This window comes from Phocoena phocoena, chromosome 14 (genome assembly GCF_963924675.1).
Source record: "Phocoena phocoena chromosome 14, mPhoPho1.1, whole genome shotgun sequence".
NCBI lineage: Eukaryota > Metazoa > Chordata > Mammalia > Artiodactyla > Phocoenidae > Phocoena > Phocoena phocoena.
Window position 1 is genome coordinate 15,036,556 of NC_089232.1, and position 27,771 is coordinate 15,064,326.

At 40.2% G+C, this 27,771-nt stretch overlaps 1 protein-coding gene across 1 annotated transcript in view; it reads right to left on the reverse strand.

Annotated features, from left to right (window-relative positions):
• The window catches only part of DNAH6 (dynein axonemal heavy chain 6), a 299,272-nt gene that overhangs the window by 22,566 nt on the left and 248,935 nt on the right, over positions 1-27,771 (reverse strand). Inside the window, exons 64-69 of the mRNA XM_065890616.1 lie at positions 23,558-23,718; positions 12,677-12,765; positions 11,761-11,907; positions 8,940-9,078; positions 1,792-1,911; positions 1,135-1,256 (exon numbers count right to left, since the gene is read on the reverse strand). Coding sequence (XP_065746688.1) covers positions 1,135-1,256; positions 1,792-1,911; positions 8,940-9,078; positions 11,761-11,907; positions 12,677-12,765; positions 23,558-23,718 — 778 coding nt within the window. The remainder of the gene's footprint in view (positions 1-1,134; positions 1,257-1,791; positions 1,912-8,939; positions 9,079-11,760; positions 11,908-12,676; positions 12,766-23,557; positions 23,719-27,771) is intronic.

Sequence of the window (27,771 nt, forward strand, 5' to 3'; positions counted from 1 at the left end):
GGGAGTAAAATTGTCCAGTTTGCTCTTTGGACCTACTGCTGTGGTCTGGTACTGTCACCTTGATGAATTGTACTTTTATTTTTTAATTTAATTTAATTTTTAAATTATTTTAAAAAATTGAGATATAGTTGATGTACAATATTACATAAGTTACAGGTGTAAAACAGAGCGATTCACAATTTTTAAAGTTATACTCCATTTACAGTTATTATAAAACGTTGGCTATATTCCCTGTTGTACAATATATCCTTGTAGCTTATTTATTTTATATGTAGTAGCTTATACCTCTTAATTCCCTACACCTGTTTTGCCCCGCCCCCCTTCCCTCTCTCCACTGGTAACCACTAGTTGATTCTCTATATCTGTGAGTCCGCTCCTGTTATATTTTTTGTTATATTCACCAGTTTGTTGTATTCTCTATTTTTAATTTTTTATTATTTTGGCCATGCCGTGTGGCTTGTGGGATCTTACTTCCCTGACCAGGGATTGAACCCAGGCCCTTGGCAGTGAAAGTACAGAGTCCTAACCACTGGACTGCTGGGGAATTCCTGTTGTATTTTTTAGATTCCACATATAAGTGATGTCATACAGTATTTATCTTTCTCTGTCTGACTTATTTCACTTAGCATAATGCTCTCCAAGTCCATCCATGTTGTTGCAATGGCAAATTTGATAAACTGTGCTTTTAAAGAACAGTGTTTTGATTTCTCTGCCTTGGATATTTGCTATTGTACTTTTATAACCTACTCATCTTGGGGGGGGGGTCCATAAATCTTTGTGAAATATGTTACAAGTATGCCCAGCATGGAGGGAGAAGTGCAAAAGAAAAAGGACGGTCTGGATTATCATCCAAATCCCCATGTTGCAGGAGACTAGCAGGTAGATTATGGACTAAGCAGAGGCTGGAAGCTGAGTGGGTGGCTGGTGACAAGAAGATGAATGAGGATCTTAGGATTCTGTGAAGGATCCAGAGGGAGCACCCTAAATTGGAACCAGATGTTGAAGTCGAGGTGAAACATTTTTTATTTGTTTATTTAAAAAGATTATCATTTACAGAGCCAGTGAGGTGATTATTGATGTTTCAGGTTTATATACACAATATGAATATGTCTTTTAAGTTGAAAGGCCACATACCTGGAAAACTAGGTTGGCATTTTCATGCATTCCAAATATTTCTGGGTCATCTATCAAAGGCAGGTTGTCAATGTAGTCTTTAAACTCTTGTAGGCTGTCAGCCAAGGGTGCAAAATAGATACCTGTTATTGAAAACACAGAAGGCAATATGTCTCAAATAGACGAGCTTTGAGTACTGCCAGGTTTGGTGCTTCTATGTCTGTTCAGATGGTGGCTGTAATCAGCTGCCTCACAGAGAAACAGGGATGGTTTTTCCTCGCCTTCATCCCTGTGTCTAGTTTCTTTACCTTTTCTTGAGGCCTTTACATCTAATCAGTGTCCTAACCTTTCAGGGTGTTAACCTGCAGAACATTTCAAGGTTCTGAGAACCCAGGGATGTGCTACTGAGAGGTGTGTTCCGAATTTATGGAACTTTGAAAACACACAGAATACCACCCCCTTTAGAGCAGAAATAATTCAAAATGGTTATCGTACAATAGATATCTTTGTACTCTTACAACCAAAGCCGTTTTGAAGGTGGTCAAGCATGAGGATGGGAGGGTGTGGGGTCTGGGTTGTGAGGACTGGACACAGACAGCTCCTGGATGGAAAACTGAGAGATGCTGTCAACGACTTCTTGGAAAAAGTTGTTTTCCATGATATTGAAAAGTCACTCACCTGATTCAGAATATTTATAATCGTCTTGTAATGTTTCAGGAGAAAAAAATCTTTTCAAAACAGTACGAAGGCATCTTTGATCCCAGGTATCTGTAACTCTACCACCATATGTAATTTCACCTGAAAAGAAGTTTGCATTTAAAAACATTGTTTGCTTTTAATTGATATGCATACCCACATTCTAATAGGTTTATTTATTCACACATTTATTTGGTATTGAAAGTGGAAATAGCACATTGAGTTTCTTCTATTACCCCACCCCCAAAGGTAATAAAAGTCAACTTCTAAAAAGCAGAAAAAAATCTAGTATATGTTCTCTCCCCTAATTATTTTGCTTTTCCCAAATAACTGATACTAAAGCCAGTGAGATCTGTTTACATATTTCTTTCTTCTTCCTGTTTTTTTTCTTCAAAAATATTGATTTTGGGTGTTATCCCATCATTGACTGTAGTATTCTAAAACAGACATACTTTCCATGAACCACTGCTTCTTTTGGGGGCCAATGAGCTAAATGAAACCAAAACATTTACAGCAAGCCATTCAAACTCTATACATACCTTATAAATCATTGATATTAAGCCAAGGAAGAAAGATAGATCCATAGTGAAGGAGACAACTTGCCTCACAGAAATTATGTTATGGGGAATTACAATTTATTGGTATCCCATCTCTTTCCACAGAGAAATTATGCTCCATCGCCATCCCCAAGTTACAAGTAGGAAAGATATCTATTCTACATTGGAATGATTGTACTGCTGGATGATATAATTCCTTGGAAAAATTCCAGACCCATTGCTACAATTCATTATTCACCCCTGTAGTTTTCTGAAAAGGATTTTACTTATGATATTGATATTGCCAACTTCTGAATCCTTTAAATGTTCATCATTTCTCATCTCCATCTCTTTCATTATGTCAAGAAGATTTTTTAAAAAATTCTTTTTCAAGCTGAGATGGTTGGTTGAGAGTAAGTTATTTGTGTTTGGAATCTCAGTACTTTATTTCTTCCAGGATAGTAGCGTCCTGGCTTGCACCTATCTTCCCTCTCCTGTTGAGGCACTTCTGGTCAGTCTTACTGGCTCAGCCACTTAGAGTGAGGACGTTGGGGAGTAAGTGCCAGAGCTGATGATCAAGTAACTGACTCCCTGTATTAGCAATTCTAAGAGGGAAGAAAGAGATGCTGCTGTACTTTCCTGAGAATACTCTTCAGTCACTCTCTGGGAAATCTTGCAACACAAAGTTGGGTTAAATCTTTGTGGTGGGTCCATCTAGCTTCAGACCAACTTGGATCTTGAGGGCTAGATGGGAATATAAAGGTCAAGTTTCTTCAATTGCATCACGTTGTCTGTGAGAGGAGGGTGGCCGGGAAAACGCAGACTCCAATAATTAGTCACTGGTGAGAGGAAAAAGTTGCCCTGAAGTGCATTATTCTAAAAAAAATTTCGGGGACTTCCCTGGCGGTCCAGTGGTTAAGACTTCATGCTTCTACTGTAGAGGGCCCGGGTTTGATCCCTGGTTGGGAAACTAAGATCCCACATGCCGTGCGGCAGGGCCAAAAAATATTTTTTTAAACAAAAATATTTATATTTTGAGAAGTAGCACAGAAATATTCACCTTAAAAACCATCAGACTTTGTGATTCTGCGTCCAGATTTAGTGTTATGTTTTTCTTGGATCAAAGTGAGTAAACCAGGAACTCGAATAATTTGATTCAGGGTAGACGACTCACTTTTAGGCTTACTTTTAGGAAGGAGTCTTCTGGGTTTAGAAGACAGATGTTGGGAGGGGGCGTCTACCATTCACGTCCACCACCTGTCCTGGCCCAGGCATCACAGTTCCTGAGGGTCTTGTTGCAAATCCTGATGTGGTGTCTTCCCCTTCTCTTCCATTCTTATGCCTGTGGGCTGGCTCAGGGATGGCCTGACACAAACTGGATAGGCCTTAGGTTTAGCTCTGTCTTTGCCCACTTTGAGCTCAAAGCTGTCTCTTGGACTTAGGCATCACTGTAGCTTACTCTATAAAATTTTAAGGACCGTCCCCCACCCCCCTCCAACCCCAAATACATTCCCATATTTAAAGCCTCCTTAATCTTTCTCTGTTTATTCTCTCCTGTCTAGTCTCCCCCTCGGTATTGCTGTATCCCCTTGTTCAGTTCTTCACCTTGCTTTTGTTATAGCTTTATAAGTGGTTGCACCTGTTCCCAGCCTAAAAGACTATAATTGCCAACCATTGCTTATAAGGTAGAGCCCAAATTTATTAACAACACACACAGGCTTTCAAGATGTGCCCGCAGATCACATTTTTTTTAGTTTTGTTGAAGATAAAGCTTTCCTCCATATACATCTCCTCTTTATACTCTGCTCTGGCACTCATAAACTACTCACAGTGTCTACAGGCATGCCACATCCCGACACTGCTGGGCTTTACCATCACTGTTCTCTCTGCCAGTGTGCTCTCCTGCCTCTTCTCTCCTGCTGAGCCCAACCCACCATACAGTGCCCCACTCAACCATTGCCCCCTTGGTGGAGCTTTCCCAGATTCCTCCAGGTAGCATTATTTGCTCCTTCTGTATTCCCACAGCATTGTCCATACACTTCTATTTGGGTAGTTGTCATACCATATTATAATTTATTTATTATCTCCATCCCATGAGTTTTTGGTAGGCAGGGACTACATCATCTTTGTATTTCCAGCATTTAGCATAGTGGTACTAACCTGGATTTTCTGGATTAATCCATAAATGACTGCCTAAAATCCCACCACAAGCAAATATCATTGCCTGGATAAAGCATTGCCTTTTTTTCTCCTATTGTTTTTTCTTTGAAACATTTTTGATGAGCTACACCTTGAAAATTATGTCACTTAAAATTTACATGTATAACTAAATAGTTTTTAGTAAATTTGAAAAGTTGTGTAACCATCACCATGATCTAATTTTAGAACATTTCTGTCATCCCCCCAAATAAATCTTGCGCCCATTAGTAGTCACTGTCCATTTCTTATCCCCGGCCCCATGCAATCACTATCTTACTTTCTGTCTGTATATTTGCTTTTTCTGGAAACTTCACATAAATGGAATATACAACATGTGATATTTTGTGTCTGGCTTCTTTTACTTAGCATAAAGTTTTTGAGGTTTATCCAAGTTGGAGCATGTGTCAGTACTTTATTTCTTTTTTATGGTGGAGTAATATTACATTTGTAATATTGTATGGATATACCTCACTTTATCCATTCATCGGCTGATAGACATTCATGTTGTTTCCACTTTTGGGGATTATGAATAATGCTGTTATGAACATTTCTGTACAAGTTTTGGTGTGGACATGAGTTTTTATTTTCCCTGGTATATAACTAGGCGTGGAATGGAATTTCTAGGTCATATGGTAAACCTATTAAAACATTTTCAAAAGCAGCAGCAACATATTACATTGTCACCAGCTATGTATGAGGGTTCCACTTTCTCCACATCCTTGCTAACACTTGTTACTGTCTTTTTTTTATTATAGTCATCTTAATGGGTGTAAAGCGGTATCTCATTATGGCTTTAATTTTCATTTTCCTAATGACTAAGTGAGCTTATTAGGCATTTGTATGTCTTTTTTTGTGAAATGTACATTGAAATCTTTTGCCCATTTAGAAATTGGATTATTTTTCTTACTGTTGTTGGAGTTCTTTATATACTTTGTATACAGGTGCCTTATCAGATATATGATTGCAAATATTCTCTCTCAGTCTGTGGTTTCCTTTTTCACTTTCTTGATGGTGTTTGCTGAAGTGTAAAAGTTTTACATGCTGAAGAAGTTGAATTTATTATTTTTCTTTTATTGCTAGTGTTTTTTGTGTCATATCTAAGAAGCCATTATTAACCCAAAGTCATGAAGGTTTACTTATATGCTTTCTCCTAAGAGTTTTATAGTTTTAGCTCTTATATTTATATATATCACTCATTTTGAATTGTTTTTTTTTTTTTTTTTTTTTTTTTTTTTGCGGTACGCGGGCCTCTCACTGCTGTGGCCTCTCCCGCTGCGGAGCACAGGCTCCGGACGTGCAGGCCCAGCGGCCATGGCCCACGGGCCCGGCCGCTCCGCAGCATGTGGAATCCTCCCGGACTGGGGCACGAACCCACGTCCCCTGCATCGGCAGGCGGACTCTCAACCACTGTGCCACCAGGGAAGTCCTGAATTAAGTTTTTGTATGGTGTGAGGATCCAAGTTCATTCTTTCGCAGATGGATATCCAATTGTCCCAGCATCATTTATTGAAAAGACTCTCCTTCCCCCATTGAATTGTCCTGGCTCCTTTGTTAAAAATAACTTGACCAGGGACTCCCCTGGTGGTGCAGTGGTTAAAAATCCGCCTACCAATGCAGGGGACACAGGTTCGAGCCCTGGCCCGGGAAAATCCCACTTGCCTTGGAGCAACTAAGCCCGTGCGCCACAACTACTGAGCCTGCGCTCTAGAGCCCGCGAGCCACAACTACTGAGCCCATGTGCCACAACTACTGAAGCCTGCGTGCCTAGAGCCCATGCTCCACAACAAGAGAAGCCACCACAATGAGAAACCCGTGCACCGCAACAATGTGTAGGCCACGCTTGCCACAACTAGAGAAAGCATGCATGCAGCAAAAGAGACCCAACACAGACAAAAATAAATACATAAATAAATTATTAAAAAAATAAATTAACCATAAACATAAGGGTTTATTTCTGGATTCTCAATTCTGTTCCATTGATTATATGTCTATCCTTATGCCAGTACCATATTGTTTTTTTTAAAAAATTGAATTTAGTTAATTTACAATATTGTGTTAGTTTCAGGTGTACAGCAGTGATTCGTTTACACATATATGTTTATATATCTTTTTCGGATTCTTTTCCTTTATAGTTTATTACAAGATATTGAATATAGTTCCCTGTACTATACAGTAAGTCCTTGTTGTCTCACACTGTCTTGATTATTGTAGCTTTGTATAACTTTTGAAATTGGGAAATGTAACTCTTCTGACTTCATTCTTTTTTTTCAGGATTGTTTTTGCTTTTTGGAGCCCTTTGCATTTCCATCCAAATGTAATCAGCTTGCCAATTTCAGCAACAGTGTCAGCTGAGATTTTGATAGGGATTGTGTTAAATCTATAGATTGGTGTGGGGATTATTGCCACTTTCACAATATTGTGTCTCTCAATCCACGAGCATGTCATGTCTCTTCATTTATTTAGATTAATTTTCTTTGGCAGTGCTTTGAAGGTTTCAGTGCACAAATCTGCACTTCTTTTTGTAAATTTATTCTTAAGTAGTTTATTCTTTTTGATGTTATCATGAATAGAATTAAAAGTATTTTCTAATTGTTCATTGCCAGTGTATAGAAATGCGGTTGATTTTTGTATATTGACTTTTTATCCTACAACCTTGCCAAACTCATTTGTTACTTCCAGTTTGTGTGTGTGTGTGTGTGTGTGTGTGTGCGTGTGTGTGAATTCCTTAGGATTTTCTGCATGCAAGATCTTGTCATCTGCAAATAAAGATAGGTTTACTTCTTCCATGCTAATCTGGATGTCTTTGATTTCTTTTCCTTGTCTAATTTCCCTGGCTGGAAACTTCAGCACAACACTGAATAGTAGTGATGAGAGCAGATACATCTTTGTCTCATTCCTTTCTATCCTTTTCAAAACACAGTTACAAAAAAAAAAACAAAAAAACACAGTTACAGGCTTCCCTGGTGGCGCAGTGGTTGAGAGTCCGCCTGCCGATGCAGGGGACATGGGTTCGTGCCCTGGTCCGGGAAGATCCCACATGCCGCGGAGCAGCTGGGCCCATGAGCCATGGCCGCTGGGCCTGTGCTCCGCGACGGGAGAGGCCACAACAGTGAGAGGCCCGCGTACCGCAAAAAAAAAACAACCCCAAAACAAAAAAAACAAAACACAGTTACTTCCACAGCAGTAGAAATTGAGGTAACCAGAAAGATCAAGTGTCCTAGGAGAGAAGGAAGGGAGAGAAAAGCTAGGAAGCAGAAAATTCAGGGTACATAGAGGGTGCCAGAGAAGAATTCTGCCTAACTCACTGTTATGTTAAACAACGTTGGCCACACAGGAGTGGCTGAGAGCAGGAGTATAAGGTAGCTTCCCAGGTTCCATGCCTACTTCTCTTGGTCCACCCTGGGGATGGGTCCTCATCCATTTCCATACTGTTTCGCTGCCCTTCACTCAAACATGTTCCAAGGTGTTACGTGCTGTTCAAGGCTCTAGATCAGCTGATACCTCTCTGCTGTTCCCCATTTCCCTTGCTCACCAATGAAAACCATCCATTCCCATTCTGCTCTCTCCCTCCCTCACCTCCCAGTGGGAATCTGTTCTTCATTATTTGGGTCTACATGGTCTAAACTGTATCTGATTTTGGCAGTAAGATCTCATTTGGCCACAATTCATATTTGTTAAAAATTGTAATTCCTGAAATAGTTTTTCCTTTTTCATAAGTACACCTAACTCAACAGGTCTCGACTAGTCAATCATGTTTCGATTCTTTGAATTTAAGAGCACAGACTCTGGAGGCTGGACTGCCTGCCTTTAAATCTTGGCTTCACCCTTGTTCTTCAGGTTCCTCGTGTGTAAAATAGGGATATAATAGTTTTCACCTTATAGGGTTGTTGTGAGGATTAAATCTGCTAATTCATGGGACATGCTTAAAACATGCTTAGCATGTAGCAAGAGCTATCTAAGTTTTTGCTATTATTTTTTTTTGCGGTACGCGGGCCTCTCACTGTTGTGACCTCTCCCGTTGCGGAGCACAGGCTCCAGACGCACAGGCTCAGCGGCCATGGCTCACGGGCCCAGCCGCTCCACGGCATGTGGGATCTTCCCGGACCGGGGCACGAACCCGTGTCCCCTGCATCGGCAGGCGGACTCTCAACCACTGCGCCATCAGGGAAGCCCTAAGTTTTTGCTATTATTATTTGGGAAAACATTCATCCCATTTCCTATGTGTAAATATTCTTATGATATTCTTATCATGGTCTCATCTTCTCAAAGGCGGTATCAGAAGTCATCACCACCGTCACCAAAGGCTTGGGAGGACATCATTTTGGTATAAGCCAGGTGGGCATAAACCAACAAATGTGTGGTGCACAGCTGGACATCAGATGTGGGCATACTGACCAGTGATGTAAATCAATGCATCCCAGGGAATCTTTCCTTCTTGACAGTAAAGGTTGAGGTTCAGTAAAGCACATTCTCTGTCACTGTCGTTAAATTCATAGCAGATATTCCAACCAAGAGGGCCGAACTTTTTTCTCTCCTAGAATAGAAAATGAAAATGGTCTTAAAGTTTGATAAAATTAATTGTGTAAAATACTGAAAACTAAAAGGTTTCTGTTGAAGTTGAGCATCCTCATTGTGCAAAATCGGTTAAAATCATGACATTCAACTTGAGCCAGGCTTTCAGTTTGGCTGTCACCAAACAGGGCAGGCACCTCTTCCTCCAACACTGGCCTTTTGCCAATTTCCCAAAAGAAAATTTGATATTATGAGAAATGTGAAAATGTGATAGACTTGTCAAAAGAACATTTGTTCTTCATGGTAAAATAAAATATTTCTCCATCAAAATAGGGAAAACTATCCCACCTAGAGTCTTTTGGCATAAAAATACTGACACTAATCACCCATCTGGTGGAGAGAGCTGCCCCCAACTCTTCTAAGAAATCTGTCTATCACCCAGGCTTTTCAGTCATGCGTGATGTGCTGCTTACATGCTGACTTCTCTATAGTGGCCTTTTTGTTTTTTTAAACTGATACCCAGAATTTCAGTTCTTGTTTCATAACTCCCCATAGTGAAATCTTTCCCTTTCTTTGTTATCTCCCTATCTCACCTAATTTCTTAATTCTAAACTACTGATTGTATCAGAGGATTGGTCCCACGTTCCCTCCTCTTTTCTTAAATTTATTTAAAAAATTTAAAAATTATTTTTAAAATTTATTTATTTATTTTTGGCTGCATTGGGTCATCGTTGCTGTGCGTGGGCTTTCTCTAGTTGCTGTGAGTGGTGGCTACTCTTGGTTGCAGTGCGGGGGTTCTCACTTTGGTGGCTTCTCTTGTTGTGGAGCACAGGTTCTAGGTGTGTGGGCTTCAGTAGTTGTGGCACGTGGGCTCAGTAGTTGTGGCTCATGGGCTCTAGAGCGCAGGCTCAGTAGTTGTGGCGCACGGGCTTAGTTGCTCCACAGCATGTGGGATCTTCCTGGACCAGAGCTCAAAACCATGTCCCCTGCATTGGTAGGCGGATTCTTAATCACTGTGCCACCAGGGAAGTCCCTTTAAACTTATTTTTAAATTTTTATACAATTTTTAAAGGTTACACTCCATTTACAGTTGTTACAAAATATTGGCTATATTCCCTGTGCTGTACAATACATCCTTGAGCCTGTCTTACACCCAATAATTTGTACCTCCCCCTCCACCACCCCAGAGAGCCTCCCCACCCTGTAACCACTACTTTGTTCTCTGTATCTGTGAGTCTGCTTCTTTTTTGTTATATTCACTAGTTTGTTGTATTTTTAAAATTTTTATTACTTATTTTTTGTAATTAAATCTTTATTTATTTATTTATTTGGTTGCACTGGGTCTTAGTTGCAGCAGGCAGGCTCCTTAGTTGTGGCATGTGGGCTCCTTAGTTGTGGCATGCGAACTCTTAGTTGCGGCATGCATGTGGGATCTAGTTCCCTGACCAGGGATCGAACCCCGGCCCCCTCCATTGGGAGCATGGAGCCTTAACCACTGAGCCACCAGGGAAGTCTCTGTTGTATTATTATTATTATTTTTTTTTTGCGGTACGTGGGCCTCTCACTGTTGTGGCCTCTCCTGTTGCGAAGCGCAGGCTCCGGACGCGTAGGCTCAGCAGCCATGGCTCAGGGCCCAGCCGCTCCGTGGCATGTGGGATCTTCCCGGACCGGGACAAGAACCCGTGTCCCCTGCATCGGCAGGCAGACTCTCAACCACTGCACCACCAGGGAAGACCCCACACTTTGTATCTTTAATCTTTGTTTCTTCTCTACTGATTCTTCATCTGCAGACCACACACATTTGAAAAACAGGCAGCCTGTCTAATCAAGGCCCCATACAGAGATATGGAGCTGGAGTCAGAATTCCAGTACAAGGGCCACAGGATGGGCACCAGATCAGGGCAGTGAGGTCTGAACAGAGGGGGAAAGGAGTGCCCAGTTCGAGGCCACAGGATGGGTACCAGATCAGGGCAGTGAGGTCTGAACAGAGGGGGGAAGGAGTGCCCAGTACGAGGCCACAGTATGGGCACCAGATCAGGGCAATGAGGTCTGAACAGAGGGGGGTGAAAGGAGTGTCCAGTATGTGGCCACAGGATGGGCACCAGACCAGGGAAGTGAGGTCTGAACAGAGCGGGAAAGGAGTACCCAGTTGAAGGCCACTTTTCAGGGGACTTGGAGCTCTAATCACAGGGAAGAAGCTGTTAAGGGTCTAAGCCCACTCCAACAGGAGCAGGTGAGAGTGAAATTATTGTAAGAAAAATGAAGACTTGCTGACTGACATGATATATATGTGTAAAGGAGGAAGAATAAAAATAATCCTGAAACTCTGAGTGTAGGTGATTGAGAGAATGGGGCCACCGATTTCAGGAGTAGAGTCTGGAAGGGAAGCAGATTTTGTGAGTGAAGCACAGCTGTGGAGATCAATTTCGTGCTCTTGAATTTGACCTACTGGTGCCTATCCTGTGGCATTCAACCAGGAGATGGTGCTCCTTAGGTCAGAGCAGAGCTGGGAGGCAAAGCTGTGAGATACAGAGGCAAGGAGTGTACAGAGATCAGGGACTGAGTTAAAACAACTTGGGTTCAGACAGAACAGGGCCCTCAGCATTTCACAATGCCATTTGTAAGCTTTTATTTAATTCTTTTTATTGATTTATTTTTAACCTAATACACTTCTTGTCTCTATTAAAATACAAATTGAGTGTACCTGAATAATTGCATGGAAGAAACACATGCCGAATATTATTTGTCTCCATTTTCTTCCAAGTATGTTTTCTTCGAAAAATGAAGGTGTCATTTCGGTAAATGCTCGTCTGATATTTGCACGTAAACCTTTTGGAGGCTCATTGGTTACCTGTAGAGACACCCGCGGCAGAGAGGGTGGTTGTACAGATACGCGTTATTTCCGAATAACACAAATAGGCTGAAGCCAGTGAGGGGACGTAAATAACCAATGCCTGGGAGGCATTCCTGCCCTGTTTGCACCTGCTCTGTATCTTGCTCGGCCTCAGTCTCTGGAGAATAGGGGGTCCTCAGACATATAGTGTGTGAACCACCTCAACAAGAACCTCAGACACTTCCATTTGGTGTCCATTTCTCTAAACATGGACCAGAAAGGATGCTCAGGCTTTCTGCACTGGATTTTCTGGTCATCTCAACATACGGCATCACCCCATACTTTGCCTTGATGGCACAGGGCAGACAGGGAAGAGGCATCCCTGGTTTTTGGGTGATCATTCATATGCAGAGGCTTCCCATATATTGGAAACTTCCAGCCTTGCAATCCAGCAACCATACTCCCTGTGGGCCTTCCTGTTTCCTAAGTGCTGAAACATTCTCTTAACTCTGGGAGGGGTTCTGTACTCATTCCTCTGCATCCTTGACGTTTTCTTATAGAGGGGAAGAGTGGAGGTGTTGAACGACCAGCAGCACTAGGGCACGTAAGGATGGGCAATGGCCTGGGAAATTCTTTCCCTGCTCACTCTCCAGTGAAGCGACACGGACTCCCACTTCCCCACCTGGGCCACCTGGACTCTGACACAACCTGGCACAAGCCTGGGCTTCCTGGACCCACTCGGTGAACACCCTGAGGCCAATCATGTTATAGGCCAACCATACGTTACCTTGACAGAATTTTGAAGAACTGTAACAGGAAATGTATTACTAGGCATGGAACTTAAAAAAAGTCGAAATGTGTCCTTGATAACAATACCTGTTTAAAACAAAGACAAAACGACAAAAAAGGAAAATGCATACCTCTTAGTAACACTTTTCTGTAAGAAATAATTATTATAGCATAGCAAAATAAATATGCTGTAAGTTCTGTTTAAAGACTAGGCTTTCTATTTTAAGTATTTTATGTTGGAAAATCTTCTAAAATGGAGGTGAGGGGACTCTTTACAGAAGCTCTTCACACAAGTCAGTTTGGCAGTCTAGATGCTGGCACATTTGAGTAAAGAAATTACTCAATTATTTTCTCAATTATTCAGTTTAATTTCACGTTAGTTTTCAATACATGATAGAGATGCTAAGGGCCTTTCCTCTGAAATTGGGAAAATTTTCAATTGAAAGAGAGGACAGTTACTACATTTACGCTCAAGAAGGGGTTTTAGTTTTTGTTTGTTTTTATTTATTTTTACTTTTTTTAGCCATTCAATTTAAGGAAACATGCATGAACATGGCCAGAAAGCCCTCTGGAGAAAAAAGAAATTTGTCCCTTCTGCAGAGATGTTGCAAAGGGAGCTCAGGGAGCAGGGAAACGGAGAGACCTCACATACAGCATCAAGAAGTTAAGTCAATATACGCTTCTTTTCTGAGCTGTGGACAGAGAACCTAAGAAAGAACAAGCTCCATTCCAGGTTCAAAAGGCCAAAGCAGAGCTGGGAAAATCATTGATCGCATCACAGGAAGACACAGGCATCATCGAAGGAGGCCTTTCTTGACATTGGTCTCTAAGTACAAGTGACGGTGTTTCTCCGACACTCTTGGCTTGCTCCCTCTGAGGGAGGATGCGGACACTAGCTGTTCCTTCTGAATGCTCTTCCTTTAGACTCCCTTACTTTTTTCAAGTGTTGGTTAAATGCCACCTTCTCAAAGAGGTCTATCTAGACCACGCCATTTAAAACTGCTATCCACCCTTCTTCCTCACCCCCATTCCATCCCAACCTTTCTGTTTCTCCTTACTTTCCTTTTAAGTTTTTCTAAAGCACTGACCACATTCTATCATACCTTATAAATTATTTGTTATGTAGTTTGTTTATTGTCTCTCTCCCCTCACTAGCATGTAAGCTCAATGAGGGCAGATGACTATGGTTATTTTGTTCACCAACATACCCTAAGCATCTAGAACAATGCATGGTACATGGTAGGCTCTCGAATATTTATTAAATGAATGGCTGCAGATTAAAGCTGAATTTATGCTTCTTGGTTTGGTAATCTAAATTCATGAGCTATATTAAATAGCTAAAATTAAAAGTTAATTCTAGTACAATTCTAGAACAGCACTAAAGTTGCTTGTATGGTAAAAACTATTAGGCATAAGTCAAAATCATCAAAGTCTTAGGGCTAATGATTTCATTAACCAAAAGAAACAAAGAGTGAAAAAGGCCAGGTTTAGAGAAGCATGTTTTTAAAGTACCTTTTCTCTTATAATTGCAAAAGCATCAAGAATCTTAACTTTCATAGACGTCATAGAAGTTTAGGGCTGGAATGGAATTAGAAATCATCTTAGTTGTGGGACTTCTAGCAATGACGCTATGCAGTCATTTTATTGCGGGGGAAACTGAGGTCCAGAGAAGAGGCGTGATATGTACATTCAGGAAGTGGTGGGGGTGAAACTCTAATCAGGTCTTAGAATTTCAAGCCCAGAGGGTTTTTTTCTTCCTCTCTCTCTTTTTTCTTTCATTCACTTTCTCTTTTCAGTTTACTACCTGAATGTATTTTTTTTTTTTTTTCTGGTTCAAGTTAAACAATAGAACTCAAATGGTTAAGTCAATAAACAATTGTAGGGGGGGACCTTGAAGATGGCGGAAGAGTAAGACGCGGAGATCGCCTTCCTCCCCACGGATACACCAGAAATACATCCACACGTGGAACAACTCCTACAGAACTCCTACTGAAGGCTGGCAGAAGACCTCAGACCTCCCAAAAGGCAAGAAACTCCCCACGTAACTGGGTAGGGCAAAAGAAAAAACAGAGACAAAAGAATAAGGACGGCACCTGCACCAGTGGGAGGGAGCTGTGAAGGAGGAAAAGTTTCCACACACTAGGAAGCCCCTCCGCGGGCGGAGACTGCGGGAGGCAGAGGGGGCAGTTTCGGGACTGTGGAGTAGTGCACAGCGACGGGTGCGGAGGGCAAAGCGGGGAGATTCCTGCACAGACGATCGGTGCCGACCGGCACTCACCAACCCGAGAGGCTTGCTGCTCACCCACCGGGGCGGGCGGGGCTGCGAGCTGAGGCTCGGGTTTTGGTTTTGGACGGAGCTCAGGGAGAGGACTGGGGTTGGCGGCTTGAACATAGCCTGAAGGGGTTAGTGCACCACGACTAGCCGGGAGGGAGTTCGGGGAAAAGCCTGCACCGGCCGAAGAGGCAAGAGACTTTTTCTTCCCTCTTTGTTTCCTGGTGCGCGAGGAGAGGGGTTTAAGAGCGCTGCTTAAAGGAACTCCAGAGACGGGCGCGAGCCGCGGCTAAAAGCGCAAACCCCCGAGACGGGCGCGAGCCGCGGCTGAAAGCGCAAACCCCAGAGACGGGCGCGAGCCGCGGCTAAAACCGCGGAGCCCAGAGACGGGCGGGAGACGCTAAGGCTGCTGCTGCCGCCACCAAGGGGCCTGTGTGCGAGCACAGGTCACTCTCCACACCCCTCTTCCGCGGAGCCTGTGCAGCCCGCCACTGCCAGGTTCCCGGGATCCAGGGACAACTTCCCCGGGACAGCGCACGGCGGGCCTCAGGCTGGTGCAACGTCACGCCGGCCTCTGCCGCAACGTCACGCTGCCTCTGCCGCCGCAGGCCGGCCCCGCACGCAGTGCCCCTCCTTCCGCCATCCCCCAACCCCCGGCCTGAGTGAGCCGGAGGCCCCGAATCAGCGGCTCCTTTAACCCCGTCCTGTCTGAGCGAAAAAACAGACGCCCTCCAGCGACCTACACGCAGAGGCAGGGCCAAATCCAAAGCTGAGCTCCTGTGAGCTGTGAGAACAAAGAAGAGAAAGGGAAATCTCTCCCAGCAGCCACAGAAGCAGCGGATTAAAGCTCCACAATCAACTTGATATACCCTGCATCTGTGGAATACCTGAATAGACAAGGAATGATCCCAAATTGAAGAGGTGGAATTTAGGAGCGAGATCTATGATTTTTTTCCCTTTTCCTCTTTTTGTGAATGTGTACGTGTATGCTTCTGTGTGACATCTAGTCTGTATACTCTAGCTTCCACCATTTGTCCTAGGGCTCTATCCGTCCATGACTTTTTTTTAAAAATTCCTTTTCTTAATAATTAAGTTTAATTGTAATAACTTTATTATACTTTACCTTCGTTCTTTCTTTCTTTCCTTCCTTCCCTCCCTCCTTTAGACAACGAATCACCCCAAATTGAGGAGGTGGTCTCAGGGAGCAGGATTTATGATTTTTCCCCCTTTACCTCTTTTTGTGAAGGTGTATGTGTATGCTTCTGTGTAAGATTTTCTCTGTATAGCTTTGCTTCCAACATTTGTCCTAAGGTTCTATCCATCCCTTTTTTTTTTCTAAATATTTTTTAATTCAATAACTATATTATACTTTATTTTATTTTTACTGTATCATCTTTCTTTCTGTCTTTTTTTTCCTTCTTTCCCTCCTTCCTTCCTTCCTCCCTCCCTCCCTCCCTCCTTTCTTTCCTTCTTTGCTTCTTTCTTCCTTCCTTCCTTTCCTCCTTTCCCTCTTTCTTTACTCATACTTCTACTAATTCTCCCTACTTTTTCTCCCTTTTATTCTGAGCTGTGTGGATGAAAGGCTCTTGGTGCTCCAGCCAGGAGTCAGGGCTCTGCCTCTGAGGTAGGAGAGCCAACTTCAGGACACTGGTCAACAAGAGACCTCCCAGCTCCACATAATATTAAACGGTGGAAATATCCCAGAGACCTCCATCTTAACACCAGCACCCAGCTTCACTCAACAACCAGCAAGCCACAGTGCTGGACAACCTATGCCAAACAACTAGCAAAACAGGAACACAACCCCACCCATTAGCAGAGAGGCTGCCTAAAATCATAATAAGGCCACAGACACCCCAAAACACACCACCAGACGTGAACCTGCCCACTAGAGAGACAAGATCCAGCCTCATCCAGCACAACACAGGCACTAGTCCCCTCCACCAGGAAGCCTACACAACCCACTGAAACAACCTTAGCCACTGGAGACAGACATCAAAAACAACGGGAACTACGAACCTGCAGCCTGCAAAAAGGAGACCCCAAACACAGTAAGATAAGCAAAATGAGAAGACAGAAAAACACACAGCAGATGAAGGAGCAAGATAAAAACGCACCAGACCTAACAAATGAAGAGGAAATAGGCAATCTACCTGAAAAAGAATTCAGAATAATGATAGTAAGGATGATCCTAAATCTTGGAAGTAGAATGGACAAAATGCAAGAAACAGTTAACAAGGACCTACAAGAACTAAAGATGAAACAAGCAACGATGAACAATGCAATAAATGAAATTAAAATCACTCTAGATAGGATCAATAGCAGAATAACTGAGGCAGAAGAACGGATAAGTGACCTGGAAGATAAAGTAGTGGAAATAACTACTGCAGAGCAGAATAAAGAAAAAAGAATGAAAAGAACTGAGGACAGTCTCAGAGACCTCTGGGACAACATGAAACGCACCAACATTCGAATTATAGGGGTTCCAGAAGAAGAAGAAAGAAAGAAAGGGACTGAGAAAATATTTGAAGAGATTATAGTTGAAAACTTCCCTAATATGGGAAAGGAAATAGTTAATCAAGTCCAGGAAGCACAGAGGGTCCCATACAGGATAAATACAAGGAGAAACACGCCAAGACACATATTAATCAAACTGTCAAAAATTAAATACAAAGAAAGCATATTAAAAGCAGCAAGGGAAAAACAACAAATAACACACAAGGGAATCCCCATAAGGTTAACAGCTGATCTCTCAGCAGAAACCCTACAAGCCAGAAGGGAGTGGCAGGACATACTGAAAGTGATGAAGGAGAATAGCCTGAAACCAAGACTACTCTACCCAGCAAGGATCTCATTCACATTTGATGGAGAAAATAAAACCTTTACAGACAAGCAAAAGCTGAGAGAGTTCAGCACCACCAAACCAGCTTTACAACAAATGCTAAAGGAACTTCTCTAGACACGAAACACAAGAGAAGGAAATGACCTATAGTAGCGAACCCAAAACAATATATAAAATGGAAATAGGAACATACATATCGATAATTACCTTAAATGTAAATGGACTAAATGCTCCCACCAAAAGACACAGATTGGCTGAATGGATACAAAAACAAGACCCTTATATATGCTGTCTACAAGAGACCCACTTCAGAACTAGAGACACATACAGACTGAAAGTAAGGGGATGGAAAAAGATATTCCATGCAAATGGAAACCAAAAGAAAGCTGGAGTAGCAATTCTCATATCAGACAAAATAGACTTTAAAATAAGGACTATTAAAAGGGACAAAGAAGGACACTACATAATGATCAAGGGATCGATCCAAGAAGAAGATATAACAATTGTAAATATTTATGCACCCAACATAGGAGCACCTCAATACATAAGGCAAATACTAACAACCATAAAAGGGGAGATCAACAGTAACACATTCATAGTAGGGGACTTTAACACCCCACTTTCACCCATGGACAGATCATCCAAAATGAAAATAAATAAGGAAACACAAGCTTTAAATGATACATTAAACAAGATGGACTTAATTGATATTTATAGGACACTCCATCCAAAAACAACAGAATACACATTTTTCTCAAGTGCTCATGGAACATTCTCCAGGATAGATCATATCTTGGGTCACAAATCAAGCCTTGGTAAATTTAAGAAAACTGAAATTGTATCAAGTATCTTTTCCGACCACAACGCCATGAGACTAGATATCAATTACAGGAAAAGATCTGTAAAAAATACAAACACATGGAGGCTAAACAATACACTACTTAATAATGAAGTGATCACTGAAGAAATCAAAGAGGAAATAAAAAAATACCTAGAAACAAATGACAATGGAGACACAACGACCCAAAACCTATGGGATGCAGCAAAAGCAGTCCTAAGGGGGAAGTTTATAGCAATACAAGCCCACCTTAAGAAGCAGGAAACATCTCGAATAAACAACCTAACCTTGCACCTCAAGCAATTAGAGAAAGAAGAACAAAAAAACCCCAAAGCTAGCAGAAGGAAAGAAATCATAAAAATCAGATCAGAAATAAATGAAAAAGAAATGAAGGAAACAATAGCAAAGATCAATAAAACTAAAAGCTGGTTCTTTGAGAAGATAAACAAAATAGATAAACCACTAGCCAGACTCATCAAGAAAAAAAGGGAGAAGACTCAAATCAATAGAATTAGAAATGAAAAAGGAGAAGTAACAACTGACACTGCAGAAATAAAAAAAATCATGAGAGATTACTACAAGCAACTCTATGCCAATAAAATGGACAATCTGGAAGAAATGGACAAATTCTTAGAAATGCACAACCTGCCAAGACTGAATCAGGAAGAAATAGAAAATATGAACAGACCAATCACAAGCACTGAAATTGAAACTGTGATTAAAAACCTTCCAACAAACAAAAGCCCAGGACCAGATGGCTTCACAGGTGAATTCTATCAAACGTTTAGAGAAGAGCTAACACCTATCCTTCTCAAACTCTTCCAAAATATAGCAGAGGGAGGAACACTCCCAAATTCCTTCTACGAAGCCACCATCACCTTGATACCAAAACCAGACAAGGATGTCACAAAGAAAGAAAACTACAGGCCAATATCACTGATGAACATAGATGCAAAAATCCTCAACAAAATACTAGCAAACAGAATCCAACAGCACATTAAAAGGATCATACACCATGATCAAGTGGGGTTTATTCCAGGAATGCAAGGATTCTTCAATATACGCAAATCTATCAATGTGATAAACCATATTAACAAATTGAAGGAGAAAAACCATATGATCATCTCAATAGATGCAGAGAAAGCTTTCGACAAAATTCAACACCCATTTATGATAAAAACCCTCCAGAAAGTAGGCATAGAGGGAACTTTCCTAAACATAATAAAAGCCATATATGACAAGCCCACAGCAAACATCATCCTCAATGGTGAAAAACTGAAAGCATTTCCACTAAGATCAGGAACAAGACAAGGTTGCCCACTCTCACCACTCTTATTCAACATAGTTTTGGAAGTTTTAGCCACAGCAATCAGAGAAGAAAAGGAAATAAAAGGAATCCAAATCGGAAAAGAAGAAGTAAAGCTGTCACTGTTTGCAGATGACATGATACTATACATAGAGAATCCTAAAGATGCTACCAGAAAACTACTAGAGCTAATCAATGAATTTGGTAAAGTAGCAGGATACAAAATTAATGCACAGAAATCTCTGGCATTCCTATATACTAATGATGAAAAATCTGAAAGTGAAATCAAGAAAACACTCCCATTTACCATTGCAACAAAAAGAATAAAATATCTAGGAATAAACCTACCTAAGGATACGAAAGACCTGTATGCAGAAAATTATAAGACACTGATGAAAGAAATTAAAGATGATACAAATAGATGGAGAGATATACCATGTTCTTGGATGGGAAGAATCAACATTGTGAAAATGACTCTACTACCCAAAGCAATCTACAGATTCAATGCAATCCCTATCAAACTACCACTGGCATTTTTCACAGAACTAGAACAAAAAATTTCGCAATTTGTATGGAAACACAAAAGACCCCGAATAGCCAAAGCAATCTTGAGAACGAAAAAAGGAGCTGGAGGAATAAGGCTCCCTGACTTCAGACTATATTACAAAGCAACAGTAATCAAGACAGTATGGTACTGGCACAAAAACAGAAAGATAGATCAGTGGAACAGGATAGAAAGCCCAGAGATAAACCCACGCACATATGGACACCTCATCTTTGATAAAGGAGGCAGGAATGTACAGTGGAGAAAGGACAGCCTCTTCAATAAATGGTGCTGGGAAAACTGGACAGGTACATGTAAAAGTATGAGATTAGATCACTCCCTAACACCATACACAAAAATAAGCTCAAAATGGATTAAAGACCTAAATGTAAGGCCAGAAACTATCAAACTCTTAGAAGAAAACATAGGAAGAACACTCTATGACATAAATCACAGCAAGATCCTTTCTGACCCACCTCCTAGAGTAATGGAAATAAAAACAAAAATAAACAAATGGGACCTAATGAAACTTCAAAGCTTTTGCACAGCAAAGGAAACGATAACCAAGACCAAAAGACAACCCTCAGAATGGGAGAAAACATTTGCAAATGAAGCAACTGACAAAGGATTAATCTCCAAAATTTACAAGCAGCTCATGCAGCTCAATAACAAAAAAACAAACAACCCCATCCAAAAATGGGCAGAAGACCTAAATAGACATTTCTCCAAAGAAGATATACAGAATGCCAACAAACACATGAAAGAATGCTCAACATCATTAATCATTAGAGAAATGCAAATCAAAACTACAATGAGATATCATCTCACACCAGTCAGAATGGCCATCATCAAAAAATCAAGAAACAATAAATGCTGGAGAGGGTGTGGAGAAAAGGGGACACTCTTGCACTGCTGGTGGGAATGTGAATTGGTTCAGCCACTGTGGAGAACAGTATGGAGGTTCCTTAAAAAACTACAAATAGAATTACCATATGACCCAGCAATCCCACTACTTGGCATATACCCTGAGAAAACCAAAATTCAAAGAGAGTCATGTACCAAAATGTTCATTGCAGCTCTATTTACAATAGCCAGGACATGGAAACAACCTAAGCGCCCATCATCGGATGAATGGATAAAGAAGATGTGGCACATATACACAATGGAATATTACTCAGCCTTAAAAAGAAATGAAATTGAGCTATTTGTAATGAGATGGATAGACCTAGAATCTGTCATACAGAGTGAAGTAAGTCAGAAAGAAAAAGACAAATACCGTATGCTAACACATATATATGGAATTTAAGGGAAAAAAATGTCATGAAGAACCTAGGGGTAAGATAGGAATAAAGACGCAGACCTACTGGAGAACGGACTTAAGGATATGGGGAGGGGGAAGGGTGAGTTTTGACAGGGCGAGAGAGAGTCATGGACATATACACACTAACAAACGTAGTAAGGTAGATAGCTGGGGGGAAGCAGCCGCAAGGCACAGGGATATTAGCTCGGTGCTTTGGAACAGCCTGGAAGGGTGGGATGGGGAGAGTGGGAGGGAGGGAGACGCAAGAGGGAAGACATATGGGAACATATGTATATGTATAACTGATTCACTTTGTTATAAAGCAGAAACTAACACACCATTGTAAAGCAATTATACCCCAATAAAGATGTTTAAAAAAAAAAAAAAAAAAAAAAAATAAACAATTGTAACGAGGGCCAGGAGAGGATTTTTCTATCCACTTAAAACACTTAAAATCCATCAACACCTTCGCTGGCTTCCATAGCCCATCCAGCCTCCTTGAAGGTCTGGCAATCTTGTCCAGGTCATTGTGAAGCTGAACTACAGGTCCATACTTGGAAGGCTCACACAGGACCACTGCAGCAAACTGCTTTTTAGATGACTTCCCAGCATTTTTTTTTTCCTAATTATAATCCTAATCAGGATTAGGAACAGTGGTAAAGAACTTCTTGTCATTTTTCTTTAATTATGTAAATAGAAATAAGCCACAGGCCCAGCAGGAAGCAAGCCATCTCTTGTTTGCATTGCAAAGAGTGGAAAGAGTGGAGATTCTGGATAGCAGATGCTAATGGCTATCTATCCTTGATGGAAGCAGCCTGCAGAAGGCAGGGCAGGGGATACCCAGGGAATGAGGGGCCTTCTAGGGGAAGGCTGCTAAGCCCTGGTTGTGGCTTGGTAACCAGTGCAGGCTGGCTGCACTGTAAAGGAGCATCTCTTCAAACTTAATAGGTAGCAATGAGGAAAGTCACGTGCAAGATCATGTGCATATCTCTCACCTTCCTAGAAAGCCCTCTGTGGTCAGGGCAAAAAGGAGGACCCCAGAGAAAGGGCCCTGGATATCCCAGGCTGTGTATTCTCCTTCATGGCTTCCAGGGAGAGTGGTAAAGTGGGGTGCACACAGCTTATTACCAATAATACAGTTCCTGAGGTTTCAACTGTTTTTACACTATTATATAAAAATTAGTAGATTCTAAGTCCACTTCTTCTCTCTTTGCAGCCCATTATACTTTCTTGAGTGGGAAAGAAGGTGGTGATATTATAGTTAGTGGTGGCAACCATGACTCATGCTGGGCACCCCCATGCGTGTGTGTGTGTGTGTGTGTGTGACTATGAGACACATGTGAAGGTTGATTGCCATGTGGGTTACAGAGGATAAAAAGTGGTAAAACACGACTCTGAGAATTGGTTCTAATTTGAACTTTGTTCCTGAACTTCTCTCATTCTGTAGCAAAAGATTTAATTTCCTTGTTTTGTCCTAAGTCCAGTTTCTATTTCTTTTCATCATGCCTAGATATAATTTATTTTGAATTCAAATGGCCTCCCATAGAAGGCAACATGAAACAGAAATGATCCAGGGGATCATACCTTCAGCTTGGAGTCTGAACATCTTTATTTGAATCTGGGTTGTGTAACTTAACTACACCCCTCTAGATCTCAAATTTCTCCTTTTTAATATGGGTAAAACAATGCCAACAATAAATAATTATTATAAGGATTGGATTCAATAAGAAAGGCCACGCGAAAAAGGTATTATACAAATGCTATGTGCTCCACATACTTGAATCTGTGAAGGTTTTAATTAGCTCCTCCATTGCCAACATCCAAGAAACAGCAAGATGGCAGTTTTGCAAAAATACCCAGTTTCCTGATTTCATTGCATCTTTGATCATTCTTTCAGCGATCGGTCCTTGTCCTTGCCCCAGTGAAATTGACTGCACCCTGAATTGAACAACAACAATGAAATACTGTTTTATATCATTTTTAAGCAATGCAAGTATCAAGAAATGTAAATATGGTAGGCTGTTGCCTAGCATATGCACGTATTTCAAATCCTCATTCTGATAGATGTGCAAATGTTTTTTCTTATTTTCTTGTTTTTAAAAATAGTTTTTACTATAACACACAGAAGTGCAAAAACCAAATTTATGGTTCTTTGAATTATCTCAGATAAACATCTGTGGTTGAAAAGAGAACTTTGCCAACACTCCAGGGACATTTCTCCTATGCCCCTTTCTACTCCAATCATTTTCCCTTCCTCCATCCTGAAGGTATCCATGGTCCTGATTCCAACGCTATAGGTCAGTTTTTAAAAAAACTTTTGAAAAATTGAAGTGTAACATATTTACAAAAGTACACAAATCATTAGTGTATGGCTTAATGAGTGCTCCCAAAGGGAATGTACGCATGTAGCACCATATAGGGAAAAAAAAAAAAAAAAAAGAACATTACTAGCACCCTCCCAATCAGTATCCTTCCTTATTCTCAAAGGCAACAACTGTTTTGAATTCTAACACCATAGATTAATTTTGCTTGTTTTTGAATTTATATAGATGGAATCAAATAGCATATATATTTTTATATTTGGTCTATTTCAATCAACAATATTTCTTTAGATTAATTCATATTATTGTGTATCATTGTAGTTCATTTTCATTGCTGAATAATATTCCACTGTGTGCTTATATCCCAATTCATTCATCCATTCTGCTCGTGATGGACATTTGGGTTATTTCTGGTTCTTGGTTGTTGCAAACCATGCTGCCATAAACATTCCATAGATGTCTCTTGATATACATGTACTCTGTTTTTTAAAAAAAATTTATTTTAATTAATTTATTTCTGGCTGTGTTGGGTCTAAGTTGCTGTGCATGGCTTTCCCTAGTTGCGGCAAGTGGGGGTTACTCTTCATTGTGGTGCGCGGGCTTCTAATTGCGGTGGCTTCTTTTGTTGTGGAGCACAGGCTCTAGGTGCATGGGCTTCAGTAGTTGTGGTGCATGCGCCCAGTAGTTGTGCCTTGCAGATTCTAGAGTGCAGGCTCAGAAGTCGTGGCACATGGGCTTAGTTGCTCTGTGGCATGTGGGATCTTCCTGGACCAGGGATCAAACCCGTGTCCCCTGCATTGGCAGGTGGATTCTTAACCACTGCGCCACCAGGGAAGTCCATACATGTGTACACCGTTTTGTTGTGTATATCCCTAGGAACGGAACTGCTGTTTGACAGAGTATGTGTATGTTTAACTTTTTTTATAACATCAAACTGTTTTTCAAAGTGATGCCACCATTCCACACACCTACCAGCAACAGATGAGAGTACTTGTTTTTTCCACATCCTTGCTGACACCTGGTGGATATATAATGGTATCTCACTGAGGTTTTAAATTGTTTCCCCTTTTCATAGGTTTATTTATTCGCCTTTGGCTATTCCCTTTTATATCCCTCCCCTCTTTTTTTCTACTGGTTCACTTGTATTTTTCTTATTGATTTCTGAGAGTTCTTTACATTGGATATAAACCCTTTGTTATTATTTATTTTTATTGTCTCCATAGTTTTGCCTTTTCCAGAATGTCATATACTTGGAATCATACAGTATATAGCCTTTTCAGATTGGCTTCTTTCACTTAGTAATATGCATTTAACATTCAGCCATGTCTTTTCATGGCTTGATAGCTCATTTCTTTTGAGTACTGAATAGTATTCCATTGTATAGATATATCACAGTTTATTTATCCATTCATGTACTAAAGGACATCTATGTTGCTTCCCAGTTTTGGCAATTATGAATAAAGCTGCTATAAACATCCTTGTGTAACATAGGTTCTCGTGTGAACATAAGTTTTCAACTCTTTTGGGTAAGTACCAGATTGCTGGCTCATATGATAAGAGTATGTTTAGTTTTGTAAGAAAACACCAAACTGTCTTCCAAAGTGGCTGTACCATCTTGAATTCTCACCAGCAATGAATGGGAGTTCCTGTTGCTAGTATGCATTAATACAACTTATTTCATGTCCAGTAACCTTGCTAAATCCATTAAATAATTTTAAGATACCATTTATCAGAGTAGAAGAATGTCTTATTTCTGGTTTTCTCTTTTTAAGAAATGATTTCCAGATTCTTAGTTTACTGGGACTTTTCCCCCAATGAATGCATGTTGAATTTTAACAAATGCTCTTTCTGTGTCTATTTAAATAATAGTTTTCTTCTTTTTTAAAAGGATTTCTCTCCTTTATTCATTTAATGTGATGAATTAGTTTTCAATATTTTAACCATCCTTACATTACTGAAATAAACCCAGCATTGTGGGAAGGTTTTTTGTAATGAATTCAATTAACTATTATTGGACTATTTAGATATTCTGATTATTCTCAGTTTCTTTTAAAGTTGTGTTTTTGGAAGAATTTTTCCATTTCATTAAAATTTTCAAATTCATTGGCAAAATTAAAAAAAAGTAACATGCTCTTATGACCATTTTAATGTCTGCTGGTCTGTAGTGATATTCTCTTATTCATTCATGATACAATTTTTTTGGATCTCTTTATCTCTCTCTCTCTGTCTGTCTCTCTCAGTAGTTTCAGCAGAGATTTATATTTTATTAAACTTTTCAAAAAAACACTTCTGTTCTTTTAGATCTTGTCCATCGAATGTGTATTTTCTATGTCACTAATTTCTGCTCTTAGCTTATTATTTTTTCCTTCTGTTAGAGTTTAATAATTAAGTTTCAGATTGCCTAATTATTCTTAGTGGGAATATTAGCCTGACATTTCTGAAACCAGAAGTTATTAAACATGCATAAATTTACTGCTAGGTGCCTCATTTCTAAACCTTAATGGTTTTTGATATGTTACACTGTTTTTGTCATTTACTTCCACCTATTGGACAATTGCTGTTATGATTTCCCTTGAACAGACAGATTGTTCAGAAGGACATTTTTTTGTTTTCCAAATATTAAAAATATTAAGATTGATTTCTAAGATTTACTGTGGGCAGAGAATGTTTGTCATCTTTTTGAAATACGTGTCTTTTTCAGAACATGGTTAATTCTTATAAATGTTCCTTATGTACTTAAGATCTTGCATTTGCTCTATTTGTTGAGTGTAAAGAGCAAGTTTGTTAATTTCATGAATTCATTGTCGAAATATTTTATATCCTTACCAATTTTGCAAATCTTATGTGCTTCACAGTAGTTATCATTATAGATGTGCTAAAAATTTCCACATTAATGTTGATTTACCAGTTTCTCCTTGTATCAATTTCTCCAGTTGTTACTTTACATATTTCAAGCTTTGTTAGTTGTGTACAATTGGTGTTTCTTCTTTGTGTTTTTTTTCTTGTATATCATATATTCCCCTCTTTATCTCTAATATGTATATATCTTTCCTCAAACTTGATTTCGTGATATGCATTGGAACTGTTAACAGCTTTCTTTTGGTTAGTATTTGCATAGTATATCTTTTGCATCTCTTTATTTTCTGTCTTCCTGTGCTGTTTTTGTGTTGCATTTACATTTTCTTAGTATAGAATTGAATGTTGTTTTGAAAATCCAGTTTGATTTTCTTTATCTTTTCACAGGTGAGATATTTACTCTTATTTAGGTATCGGTTGGCCAAAAAGTTGGTTCGGGTTTTCATAACATGGGAAACCCGAACGAACTTTTTGGCCAATTGAATATTTGGATTAATTTCTGCTCTTTGGTTTGACTTTTTGGTTTACTATGTTTTATCTTTGAATTTTTTTCCTCTTCTCTCCTATCTAACATTGAATTAAAATTTGCATTGTATATTCTTTTGTCCCTCTGCTGGCTTGGAAGCTATACATTATATATTATTTCAGTATTTTCCCTTAAAATTTCAACATACTCATTCAACTACAAATTTTCCTACAGCAATATAGAGCTATTCTGTACTTCTTTTTTCCTCCTGAATACATCAGGAACTTAGCACGCATTAACTACTATTAACACCCCTCTCCATTCTCTGATTGCTGTCTTGAATTGTTT